This window comes from Calonectris borealis, chromosome 4 (assembly GCF_964195595.1).
Source record: "Calonectris borealis chromosome 4, bCalBor7.hap1.2, whole genome shotgun sequence".
Taxonomy (NCBI): domain Eukaryota; kingdom Metazoa; phylum Chordata; class Aves; order Procellariiformes; family Procellariidae; genus Calonectris; species Calonectris borealis.
This window is the reverse complement of record NC_134315.1, coordinates 79,998,122-80,012,282: the sequence shown is the minus strand read 5'-3', so window position 1 is coordinate 80,012,282 and position 14,161 is coordinate 79,998,122. Positions and strand designations below refer to the sequence as shown.

The 14,161-nt window shown below is 37.2% G+C and overlaps 1 protein-coding gene across 2 annotated transcripts in view; it reads left to right on the top strand.

The window, feature by feature from the left end:
- The window catches only part of LOC142082263 (bifunctional heparan sulfate N-deacetylase/N-sulfotransferase 3), a 62,905-nt gene extending 50,227 nt beyond the window's left edge, over positions 1 to 12,678 (top strand). The window contains exons 7-15 of one of the 2 annotated variants that reach the window (XM_075150285.1): positions 583 to 679; positions 1,533 to 1,656; positions 3,797 to 3,971; positions 4,982 to 5,152; positions 7,897 to 8,006; positions 8,611 to 8,713; positions 9,946 to 10,056; position 10,571; positions 12,493 to 12,678. In XM_075150285.1, coding sequence (XP_075006386.1) covers positions 583 to 679; positions 1,533 to 1,656; positions 3,797 to 3,971; positions 4,982 to 5,152; positions 7,897 to 8,006; positions 8,611 to 8,713; positions 9,946 to 10,056; position 10,571; positions 12,493 to 12,575 — 975 coding nt within the window. In that variant the 3' untranslated portion in view covers positions 12,576 to 12,678. Of the gene's footprint in view, positions 1 to 582; positions 680 to 1,532; positions 1,657 to 3,796; positions 3,972 to 4,981; positions 5,153 to 7,896; positions 8,007 to 8,610; positions 8,714 to 9,945; positions 10,108 to 10,570; positions 10,572 to 12,492 lie in introns of those variants that run through there. The other variant, XM_075150286.1, reaches the window with a different exon arrangement.
- The last annotated feature ends 1,483 nt before the right edge of the window (positions 12,679 to 14,161 follow it).

Here is a 14,161-nt window from a genome sequence, read left to right as displayed (position 1 = left end):
TATTTGTGAATGGAAATCCTTAAATTATAATTAACTATTTTAGTTTAAAAATGACAGCATGTATAGGGTGGTAGCTGTTACAGTAATGTAAAAGAAAAAGTCTGTAATTAGATCACCCATTAGCAATTTTAAGTCTTCCTAATTTGTATGTAATTGATCATTGGTTTTGAATTATTCCCACATCTTAAGTATGTGGGATCAAATTTATCTTTGGCATAATTCTGCTGAATATACTGACATTTCATAGGAGAAATTCTCTTGTCCCAGGGTCTGTTGGGTATTTGGGGCAACTATATACATGTAGGAATGAGTTAGAATGAAGACCACATTTCTTCAACACGCTTGTCTCATCAGAAAAAAAAACGCTTAAGAGATACAGTTTCTGGCCTAGTTACATTGCGAATACCTTTCTGAATCACTGAAATAGTTCTTTAATACATAACATGGTTTTCTGTCATAAGGGAAAATAATATTTTCGGTAAGAATATTTGTACATTGGTGAAAAATTGATAATTTATCTAAACATAATTTGAGAACCTTATCAGGTGTGATGAAATTCTTAGTTGTTGCTCTCCATTTTAGAATCCCTGTGATGACAAACGGCACAGAGATATCTGGTCTAAAGAAAAAACCTGTGATCGATTACCAAAATTCTTGGTTGTAGGACCCCAGAAAACTGGTGAGATTTTATTGTATTTCAACAAGATAGGCTATGTGTAAGTTCAAATAATTACAACGATTAATCACTTTTTACTCAGACTGTTGTGTAGAGATCTTGATCATCTAATAGCATTTTTTTATTTTTAGATATCATCCAAATATAGTTTAATAATGTAAGTTACAACAACAGACAGTACACATATTGAAAATGCAGGGTTCAGGTGTGTATTGGATTTTTTTGGCTTTATGTCAAAATGAGCATCACTTTGATAAAGAGATCAACAAGATACACAAGATCTTGTCAAAGCGGAAGGAGGAAAGGACAGCCATTTTTCAAATGGTGTAGATTCTTAACTGCAAGTTCTTGTCTGTCCTGCAAGTGTCTTGTTTATAGAAACTTGTTATTTCATGGCACTTATTTCAAGTTAAGAAGTTCCTAATGGACAGGTTGAATTGCAAGGTTGCAGTAGTTTATAAATTAACTTAATGGTTAATTTCCTTGTCTGTAATCAGAAAATTGCATCTGTGCTTCCTTTCATCTTCACCAATAGCTACTGAGTGCAAGATTTTTAAATTATTTTTTGACAGTCTCGTAAAAACCAATAATTATTTTAAAAACACAGTTACTAAAAGTGTGAAAAACAGATTTCAGCATTGGCACTCCAGTTTCTGTGTTAACTATTTACAGTTCTTTAAATGTCTTCAATTTAAAAGCACAGAAAGCACAGATTCTTAGGTGACATAAATCATCATCCCCTCACTGAAATGAAATGGAATAAAGCTGATTTAGTCCATCTGCGGGTATGACCCCCCAAAAAATGTGTGTATGTGTACTTTTTTTTTTTAATCTTGAACTTTTATCCTATTTGCAGGTACCACAGCCTTGTATTTGTTCCTGATCATGCATCCTTCCATCATTAGTAACTCCCCCAGCCCAAAAACCTTTGAGGAGGTACAGTTCTTTAATAGAAATAACTACCACAGGGGGATTGATTGGTAAGATGGGTTATTAGTATAAATATAAAAATTTATGTGTTGTGAACAATACAAAAATTACATTACTGTTGGTAATGGTAGTTGTTTATATAGAGAGTGAGAGAAAAAAATAAACTTCAGTGTCCTTCTAAAATGATAAATGAATGCAAGGGATTAACAGTCTTACTACAGAATATCATAAACGCACTAACTTTTGTGAGGCTTTCTTGTAAATATCCATATATTAATATATGCAAAACAGTAACAAAATATGTATTTCTCATTACACGTGCCTTTGAAGTTGGGACAGTAATGGTTTTTAGTTGACTATATGGAGGGAAAAATTATGTTCCTGTTGGAAATCTTATTTCTTAAGAGAAAAAAAGGTAATATCACGGAGAGGCATTTTTTCCTTTAAATAAGATTTAGAAATAGCAATCAGGTAAAAGGGGGACAGGGAAAGCCTCTCAAAATGTTTTTCAAAGATCAGGTAATTAGGAGAATGTTAGTGTCTCTGTAAGGTTAGTAAGTGATGCTAAAACAGTAGATATCACTGCTGCCACGTTCACTATGGCTACCAGGGAGTCACTGGACATAGCTACACCCAGAAGGTCATTCTTGATTTCTCTTACTTTCAGAAAGTGCTGCAGTATAAAGCACTACAAGATGAGAAGCGGTAACATGCTGTAGTGGCTGGGAAGCACCAGTAAAAGATTATTGATATTTTGTCTGTTTCTTTTTTTTCCCCCAGTTTACGGGAGAATAGTTTTCTTGCCTTTGACTTTATATTCATCCACAAAATTAACAGGGTGAACACTGTTCTATGGTCTTAGTGCAGATACATCAAATCCAATTTCTTTTTAAGTCACTTAGTTTTTACAGAGTTATAATTGTTGCAGCAGCTTCTTATTACAAAATGTGGTGAGTCAGCCAGTTATTACCAACAGAGAGATGCTGGCTGAATGACTGGAAATTAGAAAGCTGACTCCTTGCTGTGGAGACTTTTGAAGTCAGAGAAGATGACATGCAAGCGAGGTATAGCGGATCCGCACTGATGGAGACAGCCTAAGTACAGTGAGCCAGTTCTTCCACAAAACCAATTTTTTCATGCTGCTAGAAGACCACTTTGCTGCTTCTCTCATTCCTCCTGCCGTATCCACTTCCTTAACATGCAGATACAACTTGTCTGCTAGACATGTGCCAAATTACCTTCATCTTAACACAGCACTGGTGCGTAAAGCTCCCAGTGGTCAACCTGTACAGACCAGGTACATCCTCTTGACAGGTTCTCCCTCTACCGCACCCATTTGCCTATTTGTACCTCTGCGCTACATGCCCCACTCGCCCCTGCCAGGTTCTCACAGTTAAGTCTTGGATACTCAGAACTATGCGTTGGTGTAGTTGCTTAACCCTTAGATTTGCATTCTGTTTGCCAGACAAATCTCTCAGACCTTCAGTCTGATAGTGTATTTTAATGCTGGCATGTAATGAGCTTACCAAATGGTAATTAGAGACAAGGTCTCTCCTCATTAGTCCACTAATTGGCTAGGATTCTTTCAAGGCAAGAGTATTCACAAATAACAGTTCAATTTCTTTTTTGGTTATGAAGATACAGCTTTTTCCCAGAGCTGACTCTGACTTAGTCTTTGTCCGAGCTTACATTTAGACCGAGGCTAACTAACAGAAGCAGGAAAGGGTTTTTTTCAGTGCATCTTCCCCACGTAAGCAAGCTATTTTCTCTTTTGAGTAAAAGCAATTCTGATATTGAATACCTTTTTCTTACGGTATTGCTGTAATTATTACTGTAATTGATGTCAGCAAAAGGCCAGATATGGAAAACCCATTTTCTACTTTTGACTTTGACAGGAGTTTGTTCTGACTGGAAAGTGAGAATTCACTAATTTTAAGAAGATACATGAATATCGTAACGTTTTCATCCAGTTACCAAAAAATAGCTGCGATGTTTAGTTATATGTAGTGAGACGAAGAAAGCTAGTACCAAGTCAAATATGATCAAAAATATAATGTAAACTTCTGTTTGCTTTTATTTGGCAATTAGGCTATTATTTTAATGGATTATTCTAGAATAAAATACGCTTAACAGATTTGTCAACCTTTGTATAACTTTTAAGTAATTCTGAGAATGATATTGCTTTCCTAGGTACATGGATTTCTTCCCCACTCCTTCTAATGTCACCACTGACTTCCTCTTTGAGAAAAGTGCCAACTATTTCCATTCTGAGGACGCTCCTAAGCGAGCTGCTTCTCTCATCCCCAAGGCCAAGATCATCACCATCCTCATTGACCCATCTGATCGGGCGTATTCCTGGTATCAGGTATGCACTTTGAAGAACAAGGGCAGGCACAAATCAAGGTTTCCACCTTGAATCCTTTCAGTAGATATGTTTATAAAGGGTTTGGATAATACAAGCTTTTATTCGTCAGTCAGTGCACCATATATGATCACTCACGGGCTGAGGTATCTGTCAATGTAAACCTGAAGAACTTTCAAGGGTTAAAATACCAGAAACCACCTTTTCAAAAGTCTGCCTGTGATATAAGCATGTAAAAATGCTTACTTACTCGATTAATTTATGTAATCAGCACATACAAAAACTAGTTTATAGACACAGTTATCTAGTTCATGCTCAAACTACAAGATAGATTAAGAAATTTTTGTTCTTCTGGTCTGCAGATTTCAACAGGAATTTGGCAAAATGAAGATATTTAAAAAAAAAAAAGATAAAATTCCAAAGAGAACAAAGTTCTTAGAACTTCTATGATATATTTTATGTTATTTTTTGATGAGAAGTAATCACAACCTGGAGATTGATCCCATAGCTTACCGTGCTTTGGACAGGAGGCTTGACGAGAAACCTACTGAGATCCCTTCTGACCTGAATTATCCAATGATCCTCATAAATACCCGTGTTCAAATTTGCCTTTCTGAGTATTTACCTTGTGTAAGCTAAAAAAAGAAAATATGAAACTACTAGAAGCAGAGCTTCTTGCTATTTGTGTTTATTATGCCCAATTCATTTGTACAAAACCTGCCACTCAGTTTACTGAAAATAAACACTTATACATTCTGGTTTGTTATTGCTATTATCAGTCTAGCTTCTGATTTCTTTTCATATAAACAATATTTATTGATACAAACAATGTTTATCCCAGCATTTTCCATTAATTAACACAGATGACGAATTCTTAACTTTAAGTAACTTTTAATGTAAATAATCACTCATGGCAAGGTCAGTAAGGCCAGGTCAGTAAGACCAACCAGTTTTGTCTTATTTTCCCAACTTTTGTGGTGTGTAAAGTTCCAGCAATGTAACTTCTTTTACAGCATCAGCGGTCACATGAAGATCCTGCAGCTCTAAAATTCAGCTTCTATCAGGTGATCACAGCTGGACCTCGAGCCCCATCTGAGCTTAGAGCTCTCCAAAAGAGATGTCTAGCACCTGGATGGTATGCTACCCATATTGAAAGATGGCTAACTTACTTCCCACCTTATCAGGTGAATAAGACTGTAACTTGACATCCTAATCTTATATGTATAATATCCTAAAAGATTACCTTTGTAAAAGTCTTGCCTACTGAATACTGATCCTCAGGGATATCCTAGATATACTAGAGCATGTTTTAAGACATTGATTGTGATTCTTCGTAGCCATGTTCTAAGTAGCTGGTTGACATTGCTAGGATGTCATGTCTTAGCACCTTACAGCTGGGAGCTTCTTCTGCAAAACAAATCAGAACAATAATCTGGAAGCTCAAGAAACGTCACTGCTGCTCCTTGAACTCTCTTGTACCCTGAACTGCCTTTAACTTACAGCTGTTTTTCATTTGCTCATGCTTCATCGCTCTATGTCTGGCTCTTTGTCAGTAATGTTGAGGAGAAGAGAACTAGGCATGCAGTGCTTTGTGGTCTCTTTAATATCAGATGGTCCATCAGGGTTCCCAAAAGAAAAATTGAAGGAAAATAAAGGGAAGCTGCTCAATAATATTTCTGTCTACTCTGAGCGGTAGCAAGTATCAGCTAGCATCAAGGGAAGTCAGCTGGGATGTTGCCCTCCCTGCATGGGTTGAGAAGAGTTTTGATGTCTGAATACTTTGGGGTGTAAAAAATACCTTTTCCTTCTGAAATGGGGATTACCACATGGAAATGGATGTGATCTAGTGGTTTTGTAACACCTTAATATTTAAATGCATGTGTTTTCACCCACTTCTTGGTCCTTTCATGCAGTAATCTCCCACTGTGTCAACCTCCTTAGGCTGAGATTGTAGTAGTAAATAAACCTGTACCTGTGCAGGAATTCACACACTGTCCCACTCCTGTCCATACTGCTTGATTTTTAACACACTTCTGGCACAGTTTGGACCCACAGCAAAAAGCATCTTGCCAAGCAGTTCCAGAGCACAGTTAGAAAGATAACAAGAACCATTACCATTGGGGAGTGTGGACACAACCAATTTGGTTTTGCAGATGAAACAGTTTAGCAACATGGATCCAGGTCATGCTGTGCCATTTGGCCTCCAGACCAGAAAGCTGACTCTGATTTGTTTTAGTTAGCAATATAGATAAAGCCTTTGTGTACATCAGCGTGTACATCTCTGGCATCACCAGTTTTTTAGGTGAATTCATGTTTTGCCTAACATGACTTTTCTGTAACTGTCAAAGCACTGGGTCTCTTCTGCACACTTTGTTTTTGGAAATTCCTCACACATTGCTGCCCATAACAGTGCATCCACATATCAGAGCCTCTATTGGGACTCATTCATGCACTGAAACAATTCGGCATGTTGGTGTTCCTAATAGTCTACATTTGGTATCTATCACCGATCCTGAATCCTCAACGTATTCTTTGTGTGAAGACCAGTTTCTCTGTGTATCATTGAGCCTCAGAGGGTGTGTGTTTATGGACCCATGGGTTTCAGTACAGGTGGCACATAAGCAACCTGAAAATTGGATCTCCCTGCAAGCTTCTGTTGGCATGTAACATACAAATCATTAGCCTCCTTCTGGCCCTGTGTAAGATCAAGCCTCAAAAGATGCACATCCGAAGTCCTGAACATCATGTGATATGCAAGACCAGGCAGACAATATCACATGATCAGTATCTCCTTGGTAGATGTATTTCTGGAATGGATTTTTCTGACATTAGCAGTGTGTCTGGCACTATTCCTCACGCAACATTTAAAGATTACTTTAGTTGAGGGAAGTTGGCTGCAATCTGAACCTTCTGTTTATCCAGGACTCGCTTAGCTGAGACAAGTTGGCTGAATCTGCACCTTCTGTTTTCCCAGAGTGTGCCAAGGAAGCTCTGATACATCTAGTTGGTGTTATTGTCCATATTCACGTATTTCACGTATTCTCTTTTGGGCCAGCCCTGCAGACTTCATGCAATACACAATACTGTAATATCATGATACTCGTATGAAATTCTCTACATTATGTTTTCATTAGCTTTTCTGCAAAAGTAACCCATGAATATAGAACAATATGCATTGTCATACAGATTTTTGCCAGATTTTACATCTCACAGTGATAGCGAAGAACCAGCCCTGGTAGCCTTATGTTTTCTGTGTAAAAGTACTAGGGATTAACTTGCATTGCAAAAGCAACGATACACAGTAGACCGTATCCAAACTAGTTAGCAAGTTCAAGGATACCAGTATCTGGCTTTCTAGAGATGTGTTGCACATTCTGTTTCTATCTACATCCCTGCCTTAATGTCCTCATAACATCTGCCTTTATTCATATTCTCAAAGAAGTTTTTTTCATACAATTATGTATTGTTGTATGGGTTAAGAAGTAAGGCATTTCACCTAACATCTACCTACTGATTTCTGTCTTTCTGGTCATTTCCAGTGACAAGCTTTTCAACATTACTGTAACATGTATATGTATGTGTCTGTGAGAATTATAGGTTATTTCTCTAGACATTATTACCTTTTTTTCTCGGCTGGACAAATCTCGCCCGATTTCCTGCCAATATTTCTTATCTTTCTAGATCCTTCACTGCTATTTCTCTGTTGTCACAACAGCTTCTAATTTAATATCATTTCAGATTTAATTAACATGCCATTTACCCTGCTCCCAGGTCATTAATGATGCTGACAATTAAAACTGGTCCAATTATCATTCTCTGGGGCAGTACTGTCCGTATAATGAATGAGTTTGACAGAGGTGGAATTTTCAGTTTGAAGCTTGAAATAATGAATTTTAAATTAAACTTCCATTTATTTTATTTGTTGTAGTTGCTAATTATTGATGGACAGCAGCTGAGAACTGACCCGTCTACTGTAATGGATGAAGTACAGAAATTTCTGGGAGTCTCTCCTCATTATAATTACTCTGAAGCCCTAACGTGAGTTAATTTAATCATCATTTTCACATGTTCCTACATTCCTAAAATACCAGTTAGTCTGTAAGTAAGATCACAGCAAAATGAAGCCTCTCATACTTCTCCTTCGAGCTGTCAGTAGGATATATTCTTCAATGTCTGCAAAGAACACAATTCAGGGTTAGATTTTCTGTGAATCATCCACAGAGCCACTCAGTGTGGAGCTTGACTGTTACAGAAGTAGACCTCTGACAAATGGACAAAGTAAGTGTTGCTTTGTGAGAATTGCATGTGAATTTTGGATGAACCGAAAGGAATTTTATTTCCATAAGTGGAACATGGAATGCTGACATGCATAAACAGAAAGGAAAGAGAATTAGTTTCTCTTTATTTTTCACATTAGCTGCAAGACAGATTCAATGGTATCAGTCAGGAATGTAACATCCATTCTGTACATCATAAATACACATGTACACAAATCCTTTGGATTCTGACATTTAGATTTGGTTGCCCTTAAAATAAGACTGATAACCTTAGGTTTACTTTTTTGAGTCTTCAGTCTGAACTTGGGAGATGCATCCTCCTTGCAGTATCTCACAGCCTTTACGCTGCAAAATATTTGTTTCAGGTTCGATTCACATAAAGGTTTCTGGTGTCAGCTCCTGGAAGAAGGAAAAACAAAGTGTCTTGGAAAGAGCAAAGGTAGAAAATACCCTCCTATGGATTCTGAGGTAAACCATTATGCTAATTGGCATTATACAGGGATTCAGTTGCCACATATGGGAGACCACACAGGTAAAATCATAAGAAAGGAGAGAAGACAAAATTAAGTAGACGTTAGTTATTTGACTACTTTTCCCTACAGATGAAACATTTAAGATAGCTGTGGAGAGCATAGACTTTTTTCAGTTCTTTATTTCAAAAGTGAAGAATTTAAGTCATTAAAGAAACAACTTTTAAAACTTGGGACCCCTTAGGATAATAAACTTGACACCCCTGGAATTCCCTGAAATTCACTTGGAAACCTGTCCCTTTTACCTAAGTGACTTAAGCAGCAGAGGCTCCACAGTGCATGTTTTTTTTTCTCAGTCATGATCAGATATGTGTATTTGTGCCTGGTCCCTTGTCTTTGAGAGTAGTTAGACCATGACAAGTAATGCAACCTCTCATATAAACCAGTTTTAAGAGAGGTTAGGTTCTGTTTCCATGAATTTTATAAATACTTTCCCCAGACAAATGCTCAAATGAAGAAATTTCCATCAGATTAAATGCTGCAGCCTGTACCCAAGGCCAGTTTCGTCTCCTATTCTAGCTGTAACTTTTATGTTTATTCTGTCCTGTATTCCCATTTCATTTAGCCTGACTAAAACGCAAATAAAAACTTAGAGTTTGAACAGCAGTATGTATTAATATGGCGAGTAAGCCGGGACTTTTTTCTCACAGTACTTACATTATAAGTGACACTACATCAATAGAATCATACTGACATAAAACATTCAGTGAGAAGGCTTTTGGCCAGAGATAAGACAAGACTATGTTTGTTTATTGTTGTATTTTTCAACTCCAAATACTTCTGAAAATGGGGTTACTAATTGGTACGTGCCTACATACAAAGGTATTTTAGAAGCTTTGGTTTCAATCACACTTCAGTAAATTCAAAGTAACTACATCAGCTTCAGTGCGATTCTTAATTTACATGACTACCTGAGAGTAGAATCAGATCCTTTGCTTTGACTTCCGTCTTCATTTGGGACAACCTTTGTTTCCCTTGAAATTATCTTTTACAGTTCAGCTCCTAATGAAGAGCTTAAACTTGCATGCAGTAGATAGCATAAAACAATATAAATTGCATAAGAGAAAGTAAAGTTTTGACACAGGTAGAACACACTTTGAAACCTAGAATTCACAGCAACTGCAGCACAGCATTTGATTAAATAAAAATATCTCCTTTTGTATCCATCAGTGCAGGGCTTTTCTGTCAAGCTACTACAGAGATCACAATGTGGAACTGTCAAAACTCCTACACAAATTGGGACAACCCCTGCCATCGTGGCTGAGACAGGAGCTACAGAAAGTAAGATAGCATTGAAAAAAGGCTTTTTGAAATCTCTCTTCCACGCTTCAGTCGTCATACCTAAAGACTCCAGTAGCTACCAGAAGGTCTTGTAAGATATACCTCTTCAAAAAAGAGTAAAAGGTAGAAATTATTTCCATATGCTGGCATGTGGATTGTGAAAATACATGTGTTTCTTAGAGCTCTGGTGGGCCAGATCTTTCTCATAAACATTTCTGGGCCTGTGGACTTGTGGACTCCTGTGCACATACGTGGAAGTTATTTGCAACTGGTATAAGCTTCAGAGATACATGACCTGTCCAATTTCATGGTAAATATTTACATTTTTATATATCAGTTTAAAAGTATCGTGTCTCATGTAGGTTTTGTAGCCCACTGTTAGACCGCTGACAGTTTTTCTTACTATTTGATTATTGTCTTGCGTAAAATAAGAAAACTTAATGTAGCACAAAATGCCAAGTGTACTTCTGCCTTTGGAATCAGCTTGCTAATACCCAAAGTACATACTAACAAGGGTGAGAAGTACAGTTATCGTATATGATTTAGCTGTGCACAGCATCAAAATACATGGAGCAAAATCTGGAAGCCACAGGCAAAAGCAGTGTATTAAAAAACAAACACACACACAAAAAACATTACCTATGATTACAGCCTGTAACAAGAAACCCTTACAATGTGGTAAGGGCCTTTGTCCATAATTACTATGTCTGATTTTGTACTGACTGAAATGGCAAAATACAGAATATAGCCAGTATCTGAACAGAAATTTAATTGGACATGTGAAGCACAAAAGTTGCAGTATAATCCTTATGAGCAGTATTATACTTCAACAATTGTGAACCAAACTCAAGCAGTGCAATGAACAGGCTTTCACTCCTGGCTTCTATGAGCAGCCAGATCTGGATACTGTTTACATTGCCGTGAATCAGGAGTGACTCCACTGAAATGGATGAAAAAGTCGTAAAGAGCAGAAACAGATCCATACTTAGATTGCCTTAATTTGCACCATTATTTTTTCCTTAATTTATTTGCCTTCCACCTACCCTTTGTGTATTCCAAGATCCCTCAACCTGATCAAAATTGTAGCATCTTTTAGTAACCTTCAGTTTACGTCAGCTGCAAAAATCTGTAAGATTTCCAGATGAAAATACTGGTTCTGGTTCCAGATACTTTAAATATGTTTGGTATTAAAGGAATAAGCTTTAGGGAACAAAAAATTAACTCAGTGTGTAATCATGGTAGAAAATTACGTTCTAATCATGGAAAAGACAAATATCCAGGCTTATATTTATGTGATACATTTCAATGATACATCTCACAGTGCATCAGTTTATATGTGAGATAAAGTCTAATTAATGGTATTTAAAAGTTGAGAAGGAAGATCAATGAAAACTTCAGCTGAGTAGGTCTTAATGCTTCTCCACTGAACTTTGGCTCTGAGTGTTTCTAAAGGCGTGAAGAGGTAATGAAAACAAAAGAGAACTACAGAACTAAATGCAATGCTTTTTACAGTAGCTCTCTAATGTTATCATAATTTGTTTTAAGGTGAATAGTTAAAAACATGCATCAAATGGTGGAAAAACTTTATACGTCTCAGTGCTGTTTTACAACATTTATGTAATCATATAATTTAACTTTCAAGGTAATGGAATGGAACCCAGTCTGTTATTCCCTAAATAGAAAACTGATGTTGAGATCCTTACTGTACCTCTAACCAGTAATCTTTATTATTTATTGATTTTGTCTATGTAATACCTGGTTTTGATAGGCCTGTAAAAAAAAAATCTAGACAAATTTGCTGTATATAACAATACTCTTTACGCAGCACATTTTTGCTAAGGGAATATGCATGATTAATGATGAGGACCTACTAGAGTAGACATTTTTTAAGATGAACATCTTTATTATTTATTAGACAGAATGAGAATTTTGATTTCACTTTAAATATTTACTGTCATATGGATTTGTCCCAAAAGCTGACTTGTCTTAAAATACTTCTTATTTGATAAAAAACCACTCTGGATTCTGAACATCTCTAAAAGCAAATACTCTGCATGCAATGGACAGCTCATGAGTCCTGCAAGCATCTATATGGATTTGTTACAACTAAATTGAATAACTGGAGAAAATACCTGGGGTTTTCATCCTGGCATGATTGATTTTACCCTTGATATAATCTGATGTAACATCACTCAAACATTTTTTAAAAATCCGCAGGAATTGCATGAAGCTCCTGTTTTGTGCACTGCTGCCTCAGTTACTCCATGTTCTTCGGAGCAGTAATTATGAAATAGAAGAAAATAGGAAAAACTTTGGGCGCTATCAAGTGCCTGAAGTTTTCATGGTGAGAGGACCCTCTGAACACAAATCGAGTGCCTCCTCCGTGCAGGAGGAATGGGCTTCAGCCACATTCATAGTTCATTCTTTGTTTTCAAGAACTCTCTTTCTGTCTTCTTTCTCTGGGAAATCAAGGCCCCCGCAGAACGGGAACGAGTGGGCAGTCAAGGACAGAGTGGTGATGGGGACATGCACGTTGGTCGCATTGTCCGTCCAGAAATTTTACGACAAGGTGACATGTCTCAGATCTGTGGACTACTACTGTGAAGTCCTCCCTGAGGTACGGCAAGGAGTCCCCTACAATTGTTAGTGATCTGGGAAAACAGCCCAACTGTAGTCACCATGTAGCACTGAGAGGATAAGCCCCCCACATGCACGGCCTTGGCCTTGGGTGGACTAGGCTTGGTTTGGCAGCTAAACACAAAGCTCATCCTCCAGGAAGGAGTGCCCTGGTGACTCTCAAGTCCTGATGAGGAACAGCAGGGTGGAGCTCTTGTATCATCCCAGTGCCCTTCCTAAGGGCGGGAACTGGGAACAAAATGAATGAGTTCCTAGGGAAATCTTCAGCAGACTCCTGTGGTAACTTTACCCGAGTCGATACTGTGAACAAAGTAGCTTGACACGGAACTGTGCAGCTGAAAGGGCGCGATCTTGAATCTGCACAAGTCCAAGCTCCTGTTGAGATGCAGCTGTTAAGCACTAGCATCTTTAGAAAAGGTGCTGCGGGATTAGCTTCTTGTACACTAGGCGGGGTAGTCTCAGACACAAAAGCAATAGAGAAGTAAAGGCAATCTGCTGGTGCTCTTTGCAGTTCTGAATTTCTGATGTTCGCTTATTACTTGTTTATACAAAGATGGTATGAAGCCACTTTTTTTTCTCCAGAACTATTCTATTTAAATATATTCTTACATTTAACAGGAGACTTTAAAAACAGAATGACTTTTAATGTGCAGTCAACTTGGTGAAGAATGAAGAGTCTGAGCAAAGCATGCAGACAACAGCTAGATGTGTTATTCCCCAAATCATAGGATGCACATGAGTACAGCTGAGTAAGCAAGTCACACAACATTAATTATCTGACAAAGTTTAACCTCTTCTATTCACAGCTTACCTACAATCAGTGTTTGTTTTCCAGAAATAGACTATCAGTATTAACATTCTTAAAAAATACTGATTCATTACAACAGATTTATATTTGCTAGTCAAAGTCAGGTGTTTTATTGTGGTTGCTAACACAGCCATGGTTTCTGTTCCCCTAGTAGATAACTGCACAAGCAATTTCTTTAACAAATGCTTGAGCTTCACCTTTATTTTCATAAATATGATTCTGAAATTTGCTTTCTGCAGACATCTGTGCCATTAAAAATCAATGTGTGATTATGAGCAGAAAGTGACTATTAGGGGGGTGCAAACACAGACTGTGATAGGAAATCACTTAATTATTTGAGCAAGCATTCCTGAAAGTACTGTGATATTTTCCCAGTTCTACTTGTGCAGAAAGAATTAGTTTCAATGAATTGCAGACTCTCTTGTACAGAATATCCTTTTTCATTGCTTAAAAATGTGAAACTTCCTCAGGAAGAAATTAAATAGATATTTCAATGTTTATAGATGTAATACTCTTGTCATTCACATTGAATGAAAATTGCTGGAAACATTTTTCTCAAAGTTTTTTAAAATAAAAAATAGATATTATTCTGATAGTGGCATGGTATCTGAAGTGCAACAATAAACTCTGATAAGAAAATGTAGTGCTGTGTGGAAGTGA